Below are 22713 nucleotides of genomic sequence, written 5' to 3' on the forward strand. Positions count from 1 at the left end.
GCCGTACAAACAAAGGGGAAAACAACGCACTCGCGCTCTCCGAAGAAATACAAAAATAAGGGGGTAAAAAAAAAACAGAAACAAAATATTATTTTTGCCTATCACCATAAATAATTCACCTGACTGCCCGCCTTCCCTCCCTGGGCCAGCGCTCACGAGATCTTCAAAAAGAAGCGCCAAGTGCAAAGTCAGTCGCACTCGAAAAAAAATATTGAAAAAGCAACAACATCGAGAGTGTGGGGAAAATACTAAAAACAAAAAAAGTACACATAAAACTCTTCTGCAGGCTGAAGTGGAGTTTGGAGTGGTGTGGAGGGTCCACAGCGCTCGAAGCTCCAAGTTCCGATCTCCAAGACAGGCAGTCTAGGGCCTCAAAGCCCAAGATCCGAGGGCTGTCCCTAGGAAAAGTCGTTGCTCATGTGTATGTTGGTCTTTTCGTACTTGTTGTTTTTCCTCAGCCGCTGTAGTTGTTGTTACTCTTTTGTCAAGTTGTTGTACGATTACGCGGCGAGCTTGTTCGAAAAGCTTTGGCGGCACTTGAAACTGAGGCAAACAACATAATCAAAAGAGGGAGACAGCCGCCTCAAGAGGTGTGAAGTGTGTAACACATTCAATAGGGATTAAGCCGATCGAAACTGGCTAAAATCAGCTTAAGTTTTGCGATATTTGGTGCAAATGTTGGGAACGAAGGTATTTTGATGGAATATGAATGATATGGTGGACAAAAGTGGCAGCAAGGCTCAAATGTAGTCCAAAAGGTATGTTTTGGTATATTATAATAAGGAAGGATCCATAATAATCTTAATCACCTCATTGTACCTAAATGAAAACTAAATTATTTTATTTCCTTATGATTTCTAGGGGTTTCCAAGTAAGATTACTCAACTAACTCCTAGAAAAAACACTATATCATACGATACCATGCCTCTATCTACCTTTAAACTTCAAAGGGCTTCCAATATTCTTTGTATTTTGTCCCCTAATTCCTTAATCCGTATTATTTTTATAGATCTAAGAGAGTACTTACCAGGGTCTGATGTATCTAGGGCAGGTGGCTGCTGTGACAGTGGACCGGGAGTACTACCAGCGCCCGGCGATCGGGCGTCATCGTTCATAGCGCCGCCATAAGACAGCGATGAGCTCGGCGGCCGCTGCAAGTAAAAACGAAAATACATATGAAATATAAATAAGTAAATTCTATAAAATATATAGGTGGACAGAGACGTGTGGGGGGCAGGCGTTAGCTGATTGTTAGAATTGATTACAAATTGGTTATAAATGTCGCTTTAAATTGACACGCCTGGCCATTAAATGAGCCAGACGATATGGCCATGGCCAATGCCAAAGGCAGACATTGCCAGCCCGTCTTGGCCGGATTCTTCCGCCTCCTTGGGCCCGGCTCGCCCGGCCATGGCTATAAGTCCCGGTCCCCCAGACTGTCTGCACGACTGTCAAGTTGTCAAAAGTGCCATGGCCTGGCCATATTGTGGACAAACAAATGTTCAAGATTGTCGTGGCCTAGGCCTAGAGCAAAATACAAAACCAAACCAAAAACGACAAGCGACCAGACAACATCGTGTGCAGAAATAAATATAGCTAAGATACATATATATATAAGTTATCAAATTAATATGCAGCGACTGGCTCTGGCGATCTGGCCGTCTTCTAACTAGGAGTAGAATCAACTCGTCTCCATCTCCATCATCATCAACATCGTCATCGGCAATGGACAACAAGCCAGCGACATCGATGGCATATTAAACGCTGCTAAAATAATACAAAAGGAAAAATAAAAAATAAAGAAACCAAGAGGAACTTATGCAGAAACCAAAAATGTCAACGTCCCAGGTATTCAGAGAACCGCAGCGCGATCGAAATCGATCGAAGAGCAATTTAAATTCTGCTAATAACGAAAATATACAAAACGCTTCGCATTAATTTCATGCACGTGCAAGCTACAATTTTTAGCCATAAAATTATTATTTTCCCAAGCTCGTAAAAATTCTTGACTTTCGAATACAATAAAATATATGGGGAATTCGTCGCTTTTTGTGATTCATTTGGGATTCGGGGCACATATTGCATGTGTTTTCGCTAAATATTTGTTAAATCGCATATTAATAGCGCCCTGCTATAGACAATTTGTGGCTTGTTTGCTTTGTATAATTGTTATGGCCCAAAAATGTTGATTTGTTTGGCCAGCTTTAGGAGCAATGAACTGCAGGGGCTTAAGTGTTCTTTATGGAAAATAGAAAATCCCCAGTTTTGAGTTAGATAAAGCTGGGACTTGGACAAGTTCCAATAGATTGGTTCCTGCTTTTTGCCTGCTTTCCATTTCAAACACACTCGGTGCCGCGCAAATCTATTAATAATTAGACAACGCCGTCTGCATTTTAAACACTACAGCCTACAGCCCAATCCAAAACAAACCCATCCCTCCACTTTATTAGCCATAAGGTGTCTCTTGATAGTCGCATAAACAATTTCCACCATAAACGGACGCGATAAAACAACAACCTCTTGCAATTGTAGCAATTGTCGTTGCTTTTATGGCTTATAAACAAAGACAAAGCACAACAACGACTTTAGACTGGCCGCCGGCTAAAATGAAACTATTTAATTAGCCAGCCGAAATCAAATAAAATGGCCATAAAAAAAGTGGCCCGGAGAGGGGAACGAAAACAACAACTTTCCCAACCAACTAGCCGGTGAAATTCGATAGGCTTGACGGTCTGGGCCAAAGTCTTCTGGACTTGCTCGCATCTTTCACACTTGCCGCACACTTTGCCGGGGTTCTGTTTCATTTTTTCAATATTATATTTTCTTTTTTCGGCGGCCTTTGAGGCCCTGTGAAGGTGTCTCCGGTTACTGGGAGCTGAGAGCTTGGAACACGCCCGAGTGTTGGCCAAAAAAATAACTGGCGTGCTCCTTGAAGAGGATGATGGGATCCCGACCAACGATGCGTGCTTTAATTACATTTTCAATTAGCCAACGGCCAACGGGCCCGCTCCACAAATTAAGCTATCGAATTCCATTCGCATGTCCTGCGACAATTATTAACAAATATCGGTTTTTATTCAAATGATGAGCGTCCATGCTGGGGACGGCTTTTAATATTAATGAAAGCGAAACGAGGGGGTTCACCCATCTAACCCCAATTCCATTTCCACGTCACGTAATGCTCCCTCATCGTGAAAAGTTGTTTGTTGCCCCCGCTCTGTTTTCGGGGGGAGCGGCCCTTTGGGTGCATTAAAATGATCAAGAAACAATTTTCGTTTACCTGCCGGGGAGCTAAATTATTTATTTAATGCCTTCTCCCGCCCGCTCGTCTTGCTAAATTTTTGATGATATCTGGAGTGGAGCAGCGACAATTGGGTGAGCGCGAGTGTAGATGGGCGGCCGAGACAACGACCGCAAATTTCTAGGGCCAAGTGAGTCATAAAAAAAGTTACGACCAAAGCCATAAAGTTTACACTGAGAGTAAGGTGTCAGAAAACATTTTTTCTTCGAATAAATATTAACTTTTTGGCATTACGTTGATTACTATTCTAACTCGGTCACACTGCTTAGAACAAAAAAAGGGCAGTGTGACCTTGCTGTCCAACCATAGCACAATTATTCTAATTAGGCAAGTGATAATTTCTCTATTTTTCCACTGTGCATCACACAAATTGCTGAAGTACAGAAGAACTTTACTCAATTGTTTTGGGTTTCGCTAACTTCATTACTCCGGCGAGAAGTTTGACTTGCGGTCAGTCTGAGAACTTTCCAAGTGACTTGGCTAAGTCGGCTCAGCTGCGGGAGATAATTGCTGATGGAATGGGGCGGCAACGAACAAATATCGACGCGTGTCGTGCTGCGTTCCGCCCAAAAGTCAAAACATGCAATTTTCATAGAGCCCTGTAATTTCGTAAAAATCTCAGTCACAGCTCCTGGCCGGTTAATCACTACAATCAACAGTTTTTGGTCCCTCGAACTCAAGTCCCCCCGGATAGACTAAAGCAAAACAATCAAATTACGGTTCGTAACTCAGTTTTGGTGCGTGGGAAGTTTTTCCCTTTTCGAATCAGGGCGTGGCACTCGCAGGGATTTCCCTCCCTTTTTTCCATCCTTTCCTAATTGCCCGGCGGCGTTTATTCTGCATTTGACATTCGAGAGAGGGTTCTACGGGGGTAAGTCGAAGCCTAACCCGCGGCTAAATTCCAATCCAAATCCGAGTGTGAGTCTGGGATTAGGCCTACGCTTCGGGCTCATTTCACAATTAAAAACACAAACTGCAGCTAAGCTGACGGAGGGGTATTACAAAAAACAGCAATAATCATGCACAGAAAATAAAATCTATTAAAATGTTTCACTGGCAACTATTTCATACTCCACATGTCATATTCAGCTTTGTTGCTTACTGTATATACCTGTCCACACTTTTACGCAGTGTGACCATGCATAGTCTACAATTGCGTAAAGATTTGTCTAAGATACTAAACGCTTTATTTTATACTTAATTTTCCCCCTGTGTATCTTGTCCTACTATTCGGCTTGATTTTATTTACCGAACGCCCTGCCAAGTGGACGTGAAACATATTTTTCTATTTGTCGGCAAACACTCAGGAACAAATTCTCTCCCCCAATGGATGAGCATATCCTTAGAGCAAATAATTAAATCCTTTTTACACGGCCGCTGCGAATGAAAGTTTTTCCGTGCGGTTTCTGGTTTCGCAGGATTTTTCGGTGAGATGGGAAACGCTCGATGTGGAAAAGTGAGTGGCAGCGAGTGGAAGTTGAGCCCAAACCCCAATCCTCGGAACAATCCCTCCTGGCTGTTTGTTTTGATGGATTTGCCGTTGTTGTTCTGGGCCAACAAAAGCTTTTGTTTGTCTGCTTGTGTCATGTTTGTTGTTTTGGTTTAGGTTTTGGTTTTGGCCGGGAGGCTAAAGGCCCTCCAGTCGCAATTTCACTCGGTCTGAAGACTCTTTGGCGTTGGGTTTCTGTAAGCAGGCTGCTTAATTAACGGTATATAACCACCCCCGAGTGTGTGTGCGAGTGTACGAGTGTGTGCCACTTGAGCAGCAGCTGCTCCACCCTTTTCCACTTTTCCCCCCATGTTTTCCCCACCCAGTGACTCCCCCTTTTTGCCGCTGTTGCCACCTTTTGTGTATTTAATTGCGCGCATGGCATTTAATTGTTTTTCAAATTTGCTCAAGCTGTAAAATGTTCATGTGTGTAAGCCATTTTGTTTGGGGTGGTTGAATTTTTAATTAAAGCCGGTGGAGGTGCAAAACTCCTTGCAACACAGCCCGAACAATTCAATATGGCTGACTGAAATCGTTCTTCTCCCCTTCTCAACCGCTTTTCACCCATCACTTTTGGCAGGCAAATTGCTTTACTAAGAATTTTCCACATATGAATGAATGGGTATGTGTCTGTGTGTGCGAGGTATAATTTCAATCAAATGGCAAGTTAATTACACACAATTATTGTGAACACACACACACAGAGGCAGACAGACAGACACAGACGGAGGGGCTCAAAATGTTCAAGTTTGCTTAAAGTTTAGTAAAATTAAAGCTGTTAAAGGTTCAACAGAACACAACAAATATTTTAAATCTACGTATTTCTTCGGTAATCAGCTACCAAGTCATCGGCTATCAGTATTTTAATTAAACACCAATAATTACGCACATTTCAGACTGCCACTATCATATCTAAAGAATTCGAATTCGACATCAGCAGCACAAAGTGACAAATTAATTTTCCAGCTAAGTTCGCCGTCGAGTGGCAACATTTTAATTTCATGTCGAAACACTTGACATAATTAAACTAAACCAAAGAACCAAAAAGTCAACTTCTGTTTTAGATATTACTCATACGCCAGGGTGCAGCTCCCTTGTGACCATTATCTAACCAAAAATCTTGACTTCCTATGCTCCGCGTATGCTATCAGCAGCCGAAACAAAGTGAAACCCCCCGAAAAAAAATGAAAAAGAAAAAACCCAGAATAACAATAAAGTACAGGTCTGTGATTAAATATTTATAGGCTGATAACAGCCAAATTGAAGCAGAGGCAGCAGCGCAACAGAAAAAAAAATTTGGAAATCTTGTGCAAACAATGAAATTAGTATTTTGATAATAAAAATTCAGAAGCTACCTGAAAACTACTCTACTTCAAGAAGTCAGGAATATAAGTAAGGTAAAATAATAAATAGATAAGGCCGCTGGCAGGCGGTGGCGCGCAATTGTGACTCTATCAAACTTATCATTTGTTTGCCTTTGTTATTATGTTACACAAATAGTGGAAACCTTAAAAAGAAGAGGGAAGACGAGTGCAGGCCCAAAAAACGTATACTATAAGCAGGGGGTAGTGTGGGGAAAATGCTAGGAAAATCCACCAGCGGAAATGGAGCAAATGGAGCTGCACGCGATTTTGCATTTCGCAGAGAGATCGGGTTTATCTGCTCCACAAATCTCGCAGCTATCAATTTGAACTTTTCGCTTTTCACACAGCCCGAGATTAACCAGTCGGAGAAATAGACTGAGATGGGGTCTCCAGAACTTTGGACTCTAGTCTTATTTCTTCCCTCCTTCCCGCCATTTTTTCTTTCTTTTTTTTTTAATTTGCACTTGAGTGCATTTCTCGCTGCGGCTGCCATGCAAATAAGATAATTATTCAAATGGCATGTTTCACACAATTCCAACACAAATTCCTCGGGGAGATGAGAGCAGGAGCAGCCGGGCTGGCGGGGAAATCACGAAAGGCAATGGAATCATTTTCTTGCCGGCAAAAGATATCAAGATAGCAACATGCAAATGCTGCAATGATCGCGAGAAATAGATTTGCATAAGAGACTTGCAGACTGGCTTCGGCTTTGGCTTTGGCTTTGGCTTGCATGTGAGAACATTAATCGTGTAATTAATTTGATGCATGTGTATGCAAAGTAATTTCATGTAAACTGTCACGCCCCCCTCTCCCTTTTGTCCCCCCTTATTTTTTTGTGGCGTGCTAAAAAGTCTCCCGGGACAAACGAAAATCCAGCGGAAAGACAACCACGACACTGAACGAGGCCCCAAAACCCCAGACGGTGTCAAATAGATTCCGCAGTCCGATAGAGACGACAACCTGGCCCAGAGATTAGCCAAGACATCGCATCGAGAGCCAGGATACCGATTCCGATTCCCTGATTCCCCGATTCCCCCATTTCCCGATCCCAAAATCGGACACTTCGTGGACGTTTCCCTGTCAGCGGACTAACGCAAATCCCCACGACGGTGCAGGAAAACCAAACATTTTCATTTCGCAAGCGGGCAAAAGATTTCATAGATTGCATTTTGCCAGTCCTCGGCGAGAGGTGTTGGCCAACTTATCGCCTTCGCCGCCGCCGGCTTGTTCCTTTTGGCCCCGAGCGATAAGCTGACAGCTGAAATTAGCCCGACTAGAGGAAACATGGCCAGAGACGAGGCATTACAAGGATTTGTCGCTGTCTGGCGAGTCATGCCTCAAAAAAATGCTGTTTCGGGTTTCCGAATAGCTCGTCGTCGGGGTGGAGCTGTGCGGCCATGGCTCATGGCTCATGGCTCTCTGGAAGCCCAAAAATGTCGAGTCATTTGCACCAGGCAAGCGGTATAATAGGAAATTCATACAGTATTATTGATATGAACACACTGATAAATGGCCCAGAGTGACTCAAATGTAGATCAAAGATTCGCGCGAGCTACGCATTCCAAATAAACTCCCCCATTCCCTAGGGAGCACCTTGAATAGGAGAGTTTTACACAGAGAGAAGTTGGTGAAAAGTTCTTTGAATCGAGACATGATAAGGTAGGTTGATCATAAACATTATTGGCAAGACAATATTATCTATAGATTATTAAATATAATTTATACAGATATTAATAAAAAAATATAAACCTTAAAGCAACTCGATTAAACAAGGGCTCAAAGTTTTTTAAAAAAAAATACTTTCAAAATTTATTAACCCTTCTTTTAAGGGGTATAAATGAAGTAATTTAAAGCAATTGTATAGAGTTTTTTAAGTCACATGATTATTTTAAAATAAAGTATTTAAATTAATATTTAAAGCATCACAAATTTTCCCTCAGTGCCCTGAAATCCTCATCTGAATGCGATCTGAACACTCTTGTTTTGAGTTTTAGCCCCGTCATCTTTGCCGCGAACTTCAGCACGGCGCTTTTGAGTTCTGTGTATTATTTCATTCTTTTTTCCGAATCCCCCCCGTTCGAGATAGTCTTTTGAATAGAGGGGCGGTCGACTCTTTAAAAGCCTGGCCCGAAAAGTGTCGCATCATGGCCAGTGCGAGCAGCAGACTGGAAGACGACGTCGCCATGGCCATGACGAGGCACAAGTTCCGCCCCTCGACTCCCGGGCAACATTCCCATTCCCACTCCCATGTATTCCCCCGAAAAGCCTGTGCTTCTCCAGAAATAAAGAGTGCTTAAGGTTGAATCATGCCGGCCACTGCCAAATCAATTAGACCTGGTCGTGAGCCTCACTTTTTGGCCATTACTCGCCGTTTGTCAGCCCCGCAGAGGACCATAAAAATTAGAAAATTTGATTATTGCAACACGAAACGCTGCCCGAGATTCACTTTAGTCGAAGAGGGAGCACTCTTTGGGAGTTAGGAGTTGGTGGGCAGGACGCAGGACGACGTCCCACTGGGCCGGGCCATTTGCATATTATCATTGGGGGGCAAAAAGATGCTCTAACAAAAATTTCATTACCCAAACCCCGGACGAAGGCCGAAAAAAGGCGCACAGTCCACCACGGCGGCGATGAGTTTAAATGAGTTTATTACATCTTTTGGCGCCTTTTACAGCATTTAGCCGGGGTAAAAAGTTTTCAGACCGAGCAAAAGGGGTGTGCGATAATGAAATTTCCATAGATTTGCATAAAGCGAGACTCGAGTCAGTCAGCAGAGTCAGCAAAGTCAGCAGTCGGCAGTCGGCAGGCCGGAGATGCCCTAAATTAGATAATGTCTAAATTGGATTTAAAACACGCATTTTGCGGGTTTCCAACGGCAGCAGCAGCAGCAGCACACCGAACACCCATTGAAGACCCATCGAGACAACATCAAAATATCATTAGAAGGCTGTGCTTTTTTTGTGTCTGGGCATTTGAAGGGTTGCTCTCTGATTTGTATGCAAATGTTTTGGCTTGGCTGGCATGAAATTTGATTTTCCATTTGGTGGAAAACAGGTGCCAGACTTGCCCGCTTTTACGCTGCCGGTAAGCCGATTATAAAGCGTAATTAAATTACGCTGGAAAATCATATGGTGCTCTCTTGAAAAACCAACCAATAATACGTGGAAATAACTCTTATTTACGTTGTTTAAATTTTTTGTAAATTAATTCATGGGTAAACAAAGAAATAATACTAAAGATGGTTTTAAAAATATCTAAGTAATTAATTCTTCCACAGAAATATAGCAAAAATGACCACTAAAACAAACAAATAAAAAAAACGGATTACATAAAACCTAAGTAATTGATTCTGCCACAAAAGCACAGCCATTTGCCCTGCATTCACTCTTCCATTGTCTCTAAACACTTAATTAGTTGGGGGGACATTGTTTGGGTTCTTTGCCAAGTTAATAAATCCTGGTGCTGCCCACACTGTCATTACGTCATTTGCATGCACATATAAGCCAAGTCATTGGGGCGGCCATTACACAAAAAAAACAACAGCAAAACAACATACTAATATACACTTGGACAAGTTCATAAACTTTCGTTTCATTCTGGCTTAAAGGTCTGGTGTTTATTTTTTGCTGCCTCTGTTTTTAGTGCGCGGAGATTGCGTGGCATTTTTCGCATATTTCTGCTGCACATTTCGTGCAAAACTTAATTATATTAACTGAGTTATTTGCGGCATTTGGCGCGCTCTGCGACTCCGACTTGGCCCTCGAGAGTATGGCTTATGTGTGTAGGTCTGCCACTATATGTGCATGATACATACTGCAGGTGTTGTTGAACGACAAAAATTATGACAACTTAACTTGACTAACTGGTGTTGGCCCGTTGGCCGTTGGTTGTTGGCCGCGGAAAAGAGAAGCAGCTAGTTGTTCGCACCTAAATGGCCAGAATGACGGGACAGGAAGGACGGACAGACGGGGCAATCAACAACATAATTAAAGACAACAAATGCCCATGTCTCCGGGATCTTTTCTTTTTTCCCTGCTCACTTTTTTTTTTTTTTTAAGTTTACCTGCCGATCCTCCAGACGTTGGTATGCAACGAGTTGCAATTAAAAATCAATAAAATGCGTGATTTTTGCAATTTCTGCGCTTGCCATTGCAATTTGTAATTGCCATAATTAAAATGTTGGCCAGACCAACGAAGACATCGCCCCTCTCCATGCTCTTAATCAAATTTTCACCTACCAAAACGAGATGAAAAACTGGCAGGAGTCAGATGGCAATGAGATGCAATTAAATGCGTTTTCAAACAATTTCACTTCGGACCATGGACCGCGTTCGAGGGTGGTGTGTGTCTGTGTGTTCGTTCGGAGGAAACCACCCCGAAAACCCTGACAAAATCAGGCAATCAATCACAGGACCGCCGCATAACTCACCCTCGTCTCCGGACTTTTCGGTTAGGGGGCGCAACAAATCGGATTAACTCCGCCAGACTGTACCGATATCCACGCAGGCGCATTTTTACCAAGGATGCCCAGGATGAGCTCTGTATTCTGGGTTCTGATTCCTCAACTCCTATATCTATCTGCCTCTCTTTTCTACCAATTACTATCCTTGGCAGGGGGTAGCTTATATGGCACACATAACAATTAACTTTTTTGAGATTGAGGTTTTTGCGCTGTTCTGCGGGGCGTGCCCGGACCATCCCTAAAAAAATAACTAGATTCCCGACAGAAAAACGAGCAATCAACTGAAAGATCGAAAAGATTTCGGCTCCAGCTGCGTTTGTTGATCGTTAGCCAACACTGGGCACAAAAAGTGAAATATGGGAGGGGATCACGTGGTCGTGTCAGTTGCCTGTCAAAATAATCATTATCGATGGTCCACCGCCGATAAGGAAGAGATCACGATGCGGGGATCGCAGTGGGCTGGCAGCGCGATTGCCATGGCTAGATTGAGGTGGCAAAGGTTGTCAGACAGAGATTTGACTTTGGACGGGTTCTAACTAACACTGCACTCGCAGGAAAATTTAATCTGAGGTTAGATTGGAGTAATTGTTAAGCTGGTATTTTAAGTGCTTGAAAGAGGAACATAAAATGTATGCAGTTAGGAAAACATAGGTGTAAATATTTGTAATAAAATTCTTTGGTATGAAATACTTTATTTTATATTTTTCAATTGGAACGTATCAGTATGGTATTCTATGAGTATGCGATGAGTATAATACCCAATAATTATTCCTGGTTTTATACCTAATATTTTCTTTTCTATACGAATCTTTAACGATCTTTTGCAATTGTGTAACCCTGATTTTTGGCTAGTGTAAGTGGGTTTTTCTACTAGACCCATACGGCTCTCTCGCTCGCTCGTTCTGCCCACAGTCAATTGAAATTCTACGCATTCCAACAAACAACAAACAAATGCAGGCGCACAGATACAAAGATACATTCAGACCCATGGACATACAGACAGTTGCATATATAGAATTCTCAATTGCTTTCGCATCATTACGTCTGCGAACAATTTATTTTTATAAAAGCGAAGCGACCGCCGCCAGTCCAAAGTTGGCGTCATCATCGGCATCATCAACATCATCATCGCGACGATGATCATCCGTCGTTTTCCCTGCATTTCCCTGCATTTTCTCAGCGAAGCGTTCACGTTCGAAAGTGCAGAAGTGCATGGGGAAAATTGAAGGAAAATACTGAGGCATGAAAGCGGCGTAAAGAAATCAAATAAATTTTATTGTATAAAAGCAGCAACAACACCCAAGCAAAACAATCATTGAGCCTGCCAGGCTGTAAATAGTTTACAGTTCTCTCTGCGGTTGCTCACACTTCTCCTTCGCCCGTCCGTTGCAATCGATCGCAAAATTTCCCCCACTTTTCCGCGCTCTTTGGTTTTTCAATCCCTCTTTTCTTTTAATTTTTTCCTGCTTTTTTCTTTGTATTGTAAACAATTCTGTTGGCGGCTGGCGGCCACATCATCATCATCATCAGCATCCAGGCGGCCTAGCTAAATGGGTGTTGAGTGCAAAGTGTTTGTGTTGCCACAGAATCCCCGCCACATCCCCGATATAGATCGCCCGCCTTATAGCCCCATCGATCCCCACTCTGCGGCGATTGCAATATGGTCGATCGCGATCCCAATTCTGCATCTGCATCTGTATCTGTATCTGAATCCGAATCGGAATCGAAATCTTTGCCCCGACCGTGTTAAACGCTCGATAATTTTCGTGTGCATACTTCTACGCCTTGGGGGATTTGTCGCTCAAATGGTTCTTTTTATTATACTCAATTAAGCATTAAATAAAAAATTTTCTTTCATTTTAATGATTTTATACATCCCTTAGCTTATTTTAACGACTAATTTATAGTACTTTAATATTTTTGGAATTCATGTTTTTTTATATCCATATTTCTCAGCGTAATTGGTTTCTTTATCTTTATTTTTTTTATTTCCAGTACAAGCTGTTTTATTTGATTGCTAATTTATTTTTTGCGCAAATTATTTTCTGTTTAATTTTTGCTTAAATTATTTTGTTAACTTTTTTTGCGTTCTGATTTTTGTATGTTTGCCTGGTGCAGACTTTTGTTCGCTTAGCGTTCCGTTCTTTACTTTATTATTATTATTTTTCGATTCTTTTCGGGTCGCAGCGGGAGATGCATCTTTTGTGCTGCTTCTTGATCGCTTTGTGTGTCTTTTTAATTTTATGTCTGGCCTTGTGCTTGGCCGGGCTGTTTTTGGGGTGAGAAGGGGGTGCTGAAACGGAGTTTTTGGAGCTGACACTAAAAATACGATTTTAAAATACGAAAAATTCGAAATCGAAGTGAAGCCAGAAAGAAATCATACAAAGGCCATGGCTAAAAGCCAGAAAACAACCGAAAACAACAAAAACTACATCCAGCTCTCTGGTCTTTTGGAGATTTTTCATAATTTTTGCGCTGACCACAAAAAGGCTGCAACAACAGCCACACAGCAACGACCACCATGTTAACGACTTTGGGCTGAGACTGAGCGTCCGTCTCCGGCATCATCAGCATCATCATCATCATCATATCGGGGTCCCTGCGAACCCCAAAAACCCTCTCTCCATACATTGTCTGCCGGATCGTTTCCTTAACTTAACGTAAAAGTTTCATTTTCGTTGCCCTCGCAGTGATACCAAGAGGCAGGAACCGAAATGAGACTTTGTCCAGAACAACGAACCTCGAACCTCGAACCCCGAGCCTCGAGAAGCTGCAACAAATGAGTTTCTTTTTTTGCCCCGTTTCAGTTTTTTATTTTTTACTTCTCGCTGCACCCCGCTCTGATGATTTTTGAATTGATTTGTGTTGTTAAATATTAAATTCTTATAAGTCATTTGCACTCGGTGCCTGGATCTGCCGGGGCCCCGGAGCTCTCGGCTCTTTGGGAGCTTTGTGTGGCTCCAAAATGACAGGCAAGACGGTCCCGTCCAGTCGCAGTCCCAGTCGCCGCTTCAACTCCCCTGATCCCCCCAATGTGCCCACATATATCATTTACACTCGGCCAACTCGGCGGCCAGCGAGCTGGCAATTGGAAACGGAATCGAATTCGAATCCAAGAGCCACGGACCCGACTCAGTCAGACATTCAGTCAGTTCACAGCGGTCGGTCGGCCAAAAATGGCAACGGGGCAGCATCTCAGAGATATACGTTTATATACGTACGATTCCCCATTACGATTTTTTCCTTTTATTTGGGTTTTCGGCTGGGAGGGGCCGCTAGGTGGGGAGCCTGCTGGCTCAAACAGAAATTATATTTTCAAGGTGTTCTCCTGCACATTGCCGGGTGCCTTAATTTTCTCGTATTTTTATAATTTTAATTAACATTGCTGGGGCGCTTAAAGATTGCAATTCGATTTTGACACAGTCGTGCCGTACAGTCATGCTTCGTTATGACGAATGTAATGGAACTTTGATATACTCATTAATATTCGGTTTATAAATGTTGACGATGATGCATTGATAGCATCGATGGGATAGGACAAAAACAAAGAATTTTTTAAGTAAGAAGGGGTTTGATTTGAACCAAAAATGTGACTTAATTTTTTTGTTATATTTAATAAACAATTTTAAATATTTATGTAAGATATATGTATAGATAGATATATATAAAACTAAAAACATTTCTAGCTTCAGGAAGCAGTACTGTGTTTGACATTTAAGATCCCTGATTTCATTTGTAGGAAACTGCAGTTTTATTGCCATTTTATGGCATTTTATTAATACTCGCCGAGGCGTGGAGACAGACTTTCTTTGGCCTGAGGAAGGGGGAGTTTTGGGGCAGTGGGCCTCGAAAAAAACATTCAATAAACACTCACGCAGTGCACAAAATGGACTTTAAACAAGTGCCACATGAAGTCGGGAAATTTATATGTGGAGCTTTAAGTAAGTCTCCAGCTGCTGTTGTTGCTGCTGCCTGTTTCTTTCTTCTGCAGCTGCCTCCTTCTTTCTTCTGCAGGCTGAATCTTTCTTCTGGTTCCTCGGCAGCTCGTTTCGGTTGCATTCATTACAAGCGAGCCAAAGGTTAACATGCAACGAACGAACGAACGGCAAGCTGCAACAACAGCAACAGCAACAGCAACATCAGCAGCAGCAGCAACAACAGCAACAACTGCAACAGCTACAACAGCAACATCAGCAACACACCAGCAACAACTGCTAAAAAGCTTAAATTTCACAACACGCTTCGAGTGGCAGACAGACAAACAAACACACAGCATCAACGTTCCTCGTCGTCGTCTCTCAACTTTTGCGTTTGAGCATTTAAGTGCCAATTAATAACAATTTTTATGAACCGAAGAAATAGTTGACAACACGGCATGGCTTCTCCACTCGTCTCGTCTCGACTCGCCTCGTCTCGTCGCTGCGATGAGCGTTGCATGCAACAAGCAACATGCAACATGCAGCCAGCCAAACCTCATTTGAAAACACATAATATTGTACACTTTATGAACAATTATTATATAAGTTTTATTAGCTGCGCGTCCGCAGGAGATGCAGAAGGAAGCAGAACCCCGCTAGAGTCTTTAATTAATTTGTGATTTTTCTGCATCCCAAGAAGCTGAAGTTGAGACGGGACTCATAAGCAGCAGCTACTCTTAAAGGTACAGCAGCCACATCCAAGCCACCACCAACACAAGTGGCAATGATAGCTGATTTTAGTAGAAAAATGGCTTCAATTTGATCATAAATTGAAAACCGGATTAATAACAGCAATACCGAAGAGGTATTTTCTAAAGAATAATATAAAATACCAGAAAGTCATACTAACTAGCATCAGGTCCTTAAACATGTGCATTTCATGTTTTTTTTCTGCGGTTTTTCGATCGTAGGTCAACCAAATCAAGGTTTACGACAAAAAGACCGACTGTTTCTGAAAGCTGGTTAAATTTGCTAACGATCTGCATCTCTTATAGAAAATGTATTTTTTGACCGATTTTTTCATTTTTATAATATCATAATTTTTTTGGTTTTCAGACTTTGGTCAAAAAAACGTATTTTTTGCGGTTTTTTGATCGTAGTTCAGCCAAATCAAGGCTTACGACAAAAAGACCGACTGTTTCTGAAAGCTTGTTACATTTGCTAACGACCTGCATCACTGATAGAAAAAATTATTGTTTGACCCATTTTCTCATTTTTATAAGGGGGATATCATGTTTTTTTTGGCCTGATGCTTTGGTCAAAAAAACGTTTTTAATTTTTATAATTTAGTAGTAACTAAAATTGCAACTGCAGGACCATAAACAACTCCCCAATAATGCTCTCATACTGAAGAACCCTCCAGAAAATAATTAAAACACAAAAAAATAAGCATAAAATCAGCCATTACCAGCAGGAATGGGAACGAAAACCCACCCGAGTGGGCCATTGCATTAGAGGCCATTTACGCCGGCTTATTGACGGGCACCCAAAGACCGCGCGAAGGAAACCCAATAAGCATACCGGCTGACTTTGAAACATTTGGCGACATTAATATGATTTAATGCGTTAATTAGCGCCCGGCAAGCAGAGGCAGTAGTGGCAGCAACACTCTTTGCCGAGGGTGCGAAAACCGGCAACTTGAGAGCATCTGACGCAAAGTGTTGCTCCCGGAAAAGTATGCTACGCGCCGGCTGCCCTGTTTTCAGAGCGGAGAATTCCCCAAATCCCCGAAGCGGATTAGCAAGAAGCACAGGCATCCCGAGGAAGTACAGAAAAGCCGGGGGGGAAAGCGGGAAAAGCTGGTGTCTGACTGGTAAAGCCCGTGTGCATTGCGTAATTGACGTCAATTTTGTTTTCGCACCGCGCATACCAAGCAAAAGCAACAGAGGGCCTTTTGAGTGGGTGGTTTTTCCCTTCTCCGACAGCCCAAGGGGAAATCCAATACCCGACCGAGAAAATAATTTGCCAAAATATAGAAATTGTGTCGCCGTGCAGAAATATGCAGAGATATTGAAAACTCGAGGCCGGGCCCCATAAACAGGAGCTACGACAATTTCCAGGGGATGGTGGGTGGGTGGCATCATATTTCATTTATTAGCAAAGAGCGTGGCTGGCATTTTTATTTATGCCCCCGTAATGCCGGGCATATGTGGCCCAAATGGGAATTGCCTTGGCGGATAAGCAGGAGCAGCACTCAGAGAACTCAGAGAAAAATGTACCGAGAGTTCGGGGAAACAGGCAGAGAATTCTCAGGTCCTGAGTGCCCTTGGCAAGTAAAAGTAGCTTAGAGATTTATGCGGCATTTGTTCCACCGAATTTTCTGTTAAGCTGCACTTAGCAGCTCTCCAAACTTTTTGGTTAATTAAAAGTTGAGGCAAAGAAATTGTAAGAGTTTTACACAGAGTGTTTATATTTAGAAGGTTACCTTGGAGGGGGCAATCAGAATTTAAATGGGGTTTATTATATATTATTATAAAACAGAATCCTTTGTTGAAAAACCTAAAATTAGGTCAAAGGAGCTGGGATACCCGGGCACGTGCGCTATTATATATGCAATAAATTATTTTTTGACTAGTTTCTTCCTACCCCTTGGCCACTACCACTGCGGAATTTGCTAAGCTGCCTGCAAATTATAGAAAATCCCCCCCAAAGACGCCGAGATGTGTGGGGATAAAGAAAAAGCCAATGTAAGCAATAAGCAGGAACACCATTATCTAATGCTCGGCGCGCCATTCAGGCATAAAGCCCATTGTCCCCCAACTCCCAGGGATTTCCTCGTGGAAAACTTCTTGCGGGGCCCCCCTGAAAATAGTGCGCAGGAAATAAAGCACAAAAAGGCAATAAAAATTGCTGCCCCCCACAAAAATAACTTCTGACTATTTTGTAGATGCTGGCCGCACAGCTTCCGGGCCAATAGAAATGCCAGCAGAACAACAAAAGGCCGAAAGCGAGAGGGTGGCCCTTTCGAAATAAGCCAAAATCCAGGACTGGGCCTAATGGCCAAGGCAAACAGACAGATAGCCAGATAGACGGGGAAAACACAGATAGAAACGGAGACGTCGCCAGCAGCGGGTTTAAGTGCAAGTGATTTATGTCCTCGCAGATGTGGGCGAGAGAAAAAATCACTGGACTGAAACGGAGCCAAAAATTAGCCAAGAAGATCCTGGCCAAAGCCAGAGCCAAATTGCAATTTGTGGCCCAAAAATCAATCAAAAGTTCAATGGCAAAAAAATGTGATAGCAGTGCATCAACACGTATAAAAATATTGCTCGTTTTAGATATCATTTTAATAGATTAAAAGATTTAAGATCAATTTTTCAATGTCATTTTAAAGTGATAATTAATGTAAAGTTAAATTTTAAAATAAAACAGATTTTTTTCTCAGAATTATGTACATTTTTACAATTTTATAAATGTTTAATGCAAACTCTACATTGAGAAATAGGCCAAATCAGTTAAAAATACTTTATTTCCAATCAAAAAACTTTAACTTTTTATTGAGGGATGTGAGGTCTTAAATCAATTCTCGAAATGCCAGGCATTTTTCCCTGTGCCGAAGCAAATACTTAAGGACTTCGAGCAAAGGGTTAAACTTAAAAGCCTCGAGCCAAATTCAATTAGCAGCGGTCAGTGGCTGCTCTTTTTGATATTTGAATCATAGGAAATAGATGCCCTTCAAGCGGGATTCAATTACATTTAACAAGTGGTCAATACGGGCTAAGCGGACTTAAGGGCCCCCGTTTTTATATTTTCTCTGTGGTCAGTTGCGTGTTGGTAATTGAAAAGCATTCGATGGGGGTCAAAGGAGGGTGATCCGATGATAGGATCAACTGCTGGCTAATCGAGTTTAAAACAAGCGTAAATTGTCCTGGCCTTTCCTTTTGATATTCGAGCGGACTTCAGTGGCGTTATTTGCGGTGCCAAGTGCAGCGAATACGCCAGGTAATTAATGGTAATTGTTCAGAGCCGAGCTGAGCTCCCACATAGGGCTTCCCTCAGGTGGGAATGGTAAAAAAAAAATAAAAAGAAAAAATGCCTGGGAGAGGTGCTGCATTTGCCTAATGACACAAAAGTAAACCGTCCAGCGGACTTTGTATAATTTCCACCGCCTTTTCGTTAAGCTCTTAAACCGATTTGCAGCTTAGTTGAATGGCCAAGAGATAGAGGAGCAGCAGTGCAAAAATATTTCACAAAGCCAAAAAGCGCAAAAAATGAAACCGAAACTGTGTTCATTGGAAAAAATGCTTCAGGCCAAGACAAAGACGGAGTCGCTGGCTTGTCCTGTGGCATTTTTACGGCATAAATTTCCATTGAATTGATACTTTTTGGCCGGCACTCCACCGCTCCTCCCTCAATCATGGCCAAAGCTTCGGGAGGTTCGACAAAAAAAAGGGTTGACACAGTCAGGTAGAGTATTTCCTCCTGTCGGCGCGCCGCCCTTTGAAGGCAACACTTGAGCAGCGAAATTTCATTAAGATTTCAAAAATGCTTTTTGTCCAGCTTCTACGATTTCCTGGAAACGAGTAAAACAGTTAAATGCTAAGAAATTCTATAAAATGTTTACGACTAGGAATTAACTTTGTGGGCAAAAGTTTTCATTCGTTTTTGGTATTTCTTAGATAGTCATAAAATTGTAGAGCCGTCAGTTTGGCATGTCTCTTCACGCCCCGCGAAAATCTTCGGTGACCCAAAAGGTATCGCATTCAACGCTTTCGGTTCAGGCAATTCCCCTGACAAAACCAAATTCTGATCAAAAAATTTGCTGTCGAAAGCTAACAAAAAAAGAGGGCGAACATCAGATCAGCCGCAGACGAAATCTTGTGGCAACTGCATTGAAACATTAGCAGTGATGACATTTTTGCGGTCACCCCTTGTCCACCCCCCAAAAAACTGTCTGTGGATCGTCTGCCTTTGTAGCTTTTGTTGGTGAAATTCCTGCCAACGCGACACTTCATACATAATAACAAAAGATCGACGGATCACAAGGGCAAAATCGTCAGGCACGCATGACTTTTGGGTTTCGCCAAATACCCTGTAACCCGAGGGTATGATCGCACTTTAGTGGAAAAAAAATTCTTTAAAAATCGTATATTCCCAAATTATAATCTGATTATAATTTCCCTAATTTGCCTTAATGAAGTCATTTGAAAATCTGTGCTCCAAACTTCACACGAGGGTATTAAGTGCCTCGTTCCCTTGAGAATAACGCTCAAGCTCTCTGGTTTTTTGGGCATTTGTAGGGCTTTTGCGGCCTGTTGGCTTATTAATTGTAGCCTTGGACTTGGCGATGGTCCGTCTTTGTTTCACAAATGAATGCACAAATTTCGGGACAAGTCTGCTCTGCGGTTTCGTTTGTGCCACAAAACGCAGACAGTATGACGACGCCGAAAGCCGCAAGGCCAATAAAAACTCAAAAAACAAACAAAAAAAGCACACATAAAAGTAAATTATAAGAAAGAAATCCTTTTTGGCTAACTCGTATTTCGGCCCAAGAGTCTTGAGGTGAGAGTGCGGCTAATGAGCCAAAGCCAAAGCCCCAAAATCTTGGATCCTTTGATATGTTTTGCTCTTACTTTTTCATCTTAAGGTTTTTTTCTGATTCGGTTGGGTCTTCGATTTCAAAACCAGTTGGAGTGTTTTGGAAAGGGAATGGATTGACTTAATGCCTCTAAAATTATAGGTTACTTGGCGCGCTGCTTGGAAAATTGTGTGCGTTTGTTTTGGGGCGTTGCTCGAGAAATTAATACAGAAAAAATCGAGCAGCACGAAAGAGCATTTTCCTCTTTGGTGGAAATGCCTTGGAATTGGTTTGACTTTGAAGAGCCCAGAAACACGCCCCGGGCAATCACGCAAAATGCCAAATTACATGTAGCCACCATTAAGCGAACGAACTCATCTAACACGCACCCAAAAAAAGGGAAAAATAAACCCGGCCGGGGACAAGGAAAAAAAAGAGTCATTTAAGGTGTTTTACACACGTTCTTTGCCCCGTCGAGGCAGCTGGCCGATACGATCGGGTTCAGTGCTCGAATTTCACAGATCTGGCGCACTTATCCAGTGATCCCTGCCAGCACCCCCAATTTTCTGGATCGAAAACCTCCCTCTGCACTCTTTAAGCGGCTTACACGTGCCGCCGGTTTTTGTCTTTCGACTGGAATTTGAACTGCAACTGGGGTAATACGAGCCGAGCTCCTCTCAGTTTACACCCGCTGCTAATGGAACAGGAGTCAGAATTATGTCCAGCTTTCAGTTCCTGAACAGGGTAAAAATAGCAGACCAAATGGTCAGGAACTCAATATAGATAGATCACAAATATTATTTAGTAATTGTTTTGGTTATTAAATATGAGAAATATTTAAAATATTTTGCTTTAAGTTATTATATAAAAATTGTGATGCTAAAAGATACTTAATATATGGTTCCTAATCAGCGTTGAAAGTCACAAAATCTATAGTACTTGTAAAAGCTTAAAGATCTATACAAGCATTTTGGTAAGGCTCTCTTGAGGTAATTTCATAGATCGAAAACTTAGTTCCGATATTCTGAAAACCTAAAGATAAGCATACCCCTGCTTATAAAGATTTAGGTTATTTATACAACGTTTCATAGCGCGGCTGAAAAGTAGAAAAGTTCCCTAAGTGTCCCTTGTTGAGTTTTCTGCGTTCAAATGAAGATCAGCAAAATGTTGATCTGAAAATTCCAGCTAAAAAAAAATTGGAAAACTTTGAAATCCTTTTTAGTGGTCATCCTTCTCTCCTTCATCTCCGTGGTGATCTTCATTCGCTCCTGCTTATATTCCCAGATCCATTTCGCTCCAAGGCTTTATATCCATTCTTGCTTATCAACTAAGGTAGTCAGAAAAAAATCCATTTCATTTTGTTTTATACTTTTCAAATATATTTTGGTTTTTTTGTTGTTTTTGTTTCTTCGTTTGTTTCATATATTTATTGGCTAACTCTTTAAACTTTACTCTGTAGTTCTTTTTTGTTTTTACTTAATTCTTCTGGGTTTTTGTTTTTCCTTGTTTTAATTATATTATTAGTATACATATAAATAATTAAAAATATTACATTAAAATGTATTCGTATATCGTATAGAAGTTGCTGGTTGTTTTGTTGTTGGATTTTTATTTTACTTTCTTTCTTCTCTCAATTTTTGATTGCGTTTTCTCTCCATCATTTCTTATAACATTTACTTTCATTTTACAATTTTGCTAAAAACTAAATAAAATGTTTTATTTGTAAAAACAATAATAATAATAATAATTATTAAAAATGTATGCTCAAATTATTATTAATTTATTTATTTATTTTATATTTTAAAAATAGTAAAAAGCAAAAAAGCGCCTTCTTTCGATTTTTAAAACATATTACGTATATATTTTGCATCATTTTTTAATATTAGTGTTTTTATTATTATTTTTACTTGTGTTATATTTTTATAAAATATCACCTAAAGCAATTACGTATTTCAGTTTCAGTATTTTGTGTTTGTATTTTATGTTTATTTTTACAATGCAACAATAAAAAATTTTGCTTCTTTTTTAAATTTTTGTATTTTTTTTGGTAGCAAAACATTTAATACAAAAATCATTAAAAATAATATTTAACGAAAATGCAAAAAGCTCACACTAAAACCATAGGAAACAAAGTGTATATCTTCGTATTTTCTCTCCTTTTTGCAACAGTGTTTTGTTTTCAACTAAAAAGCGGCGAATTATGCTAACAGAAAAATTATTACATAATTACAGCAATTTTTCAAGTTTAATGTTAGTTTCTTACATACAAGTTTTTTTAGTTTTTCTGGGTTTGAGACAAAGTACAACAACTATTTTAATTTTTTTGTTTGCAAACTTTATTCTTATAATTTTGCAAGAAAGTTTTTGTTTTGTAGTTTGAAAAAATAGTACAAAAGCTTTTCACGTTGTTGTTGTTTTTTAGTTAGTTGGCTATAATAAACCGCTGGGAATCGGTTCGACTATAGTCTAAGTATACAAATGACTGCCCATATAGCTGAAGAACTGCGATCGCAGCTCGATTTAAGTACATTTTTTGTAGTTTTGTTGGTTTTAGTAGGTCTACAACTCAAAATAGTAGTAGAAATTAGCAGTAGAAAGTGTT

The 22713-nt window shown here is 41.1% G+C and overlaps 1 protein-coding gene across 2 annotated transcripts in view; it reads right to left on the bottom strand.

The window, feature by feature from the left end:
* Nucleotides 1–22713, bottom strand: part of LOC108031278 (homeobox protein homothorax) — a 107120-nt gene that overhangs the window by 52843 nt on the left and 31564 nt on the right. For both annotated transcript variants that reach the window (XM_017104520.3, XM_017104519.3), the window contains exon 7: nt 1028–1151. In XM_017104520.3, coding sequence (XP_016960009.1) covers nt 1028–1151 — 124 coding nt within the window. The remainder of the gene's footprint in view (nt 1–1027; nt 1152–22713) is intronic.

This window comes from Drosophila biarmipes, chromosome 3R (genome assembly GCF_025231255.1).
Source record: "Drosophila biarmipes strain raj3 chromosome 3R, RU_DBia_V1.1, whole genome shotgun sequence".
Taxonomy (NCBI): domain Eukaryota; kingdom Metazoa; phylum Arthropoda; class Insecta; order Diptera; family Drosophilidae; genus Drosophila; species Drosophila biarmipes.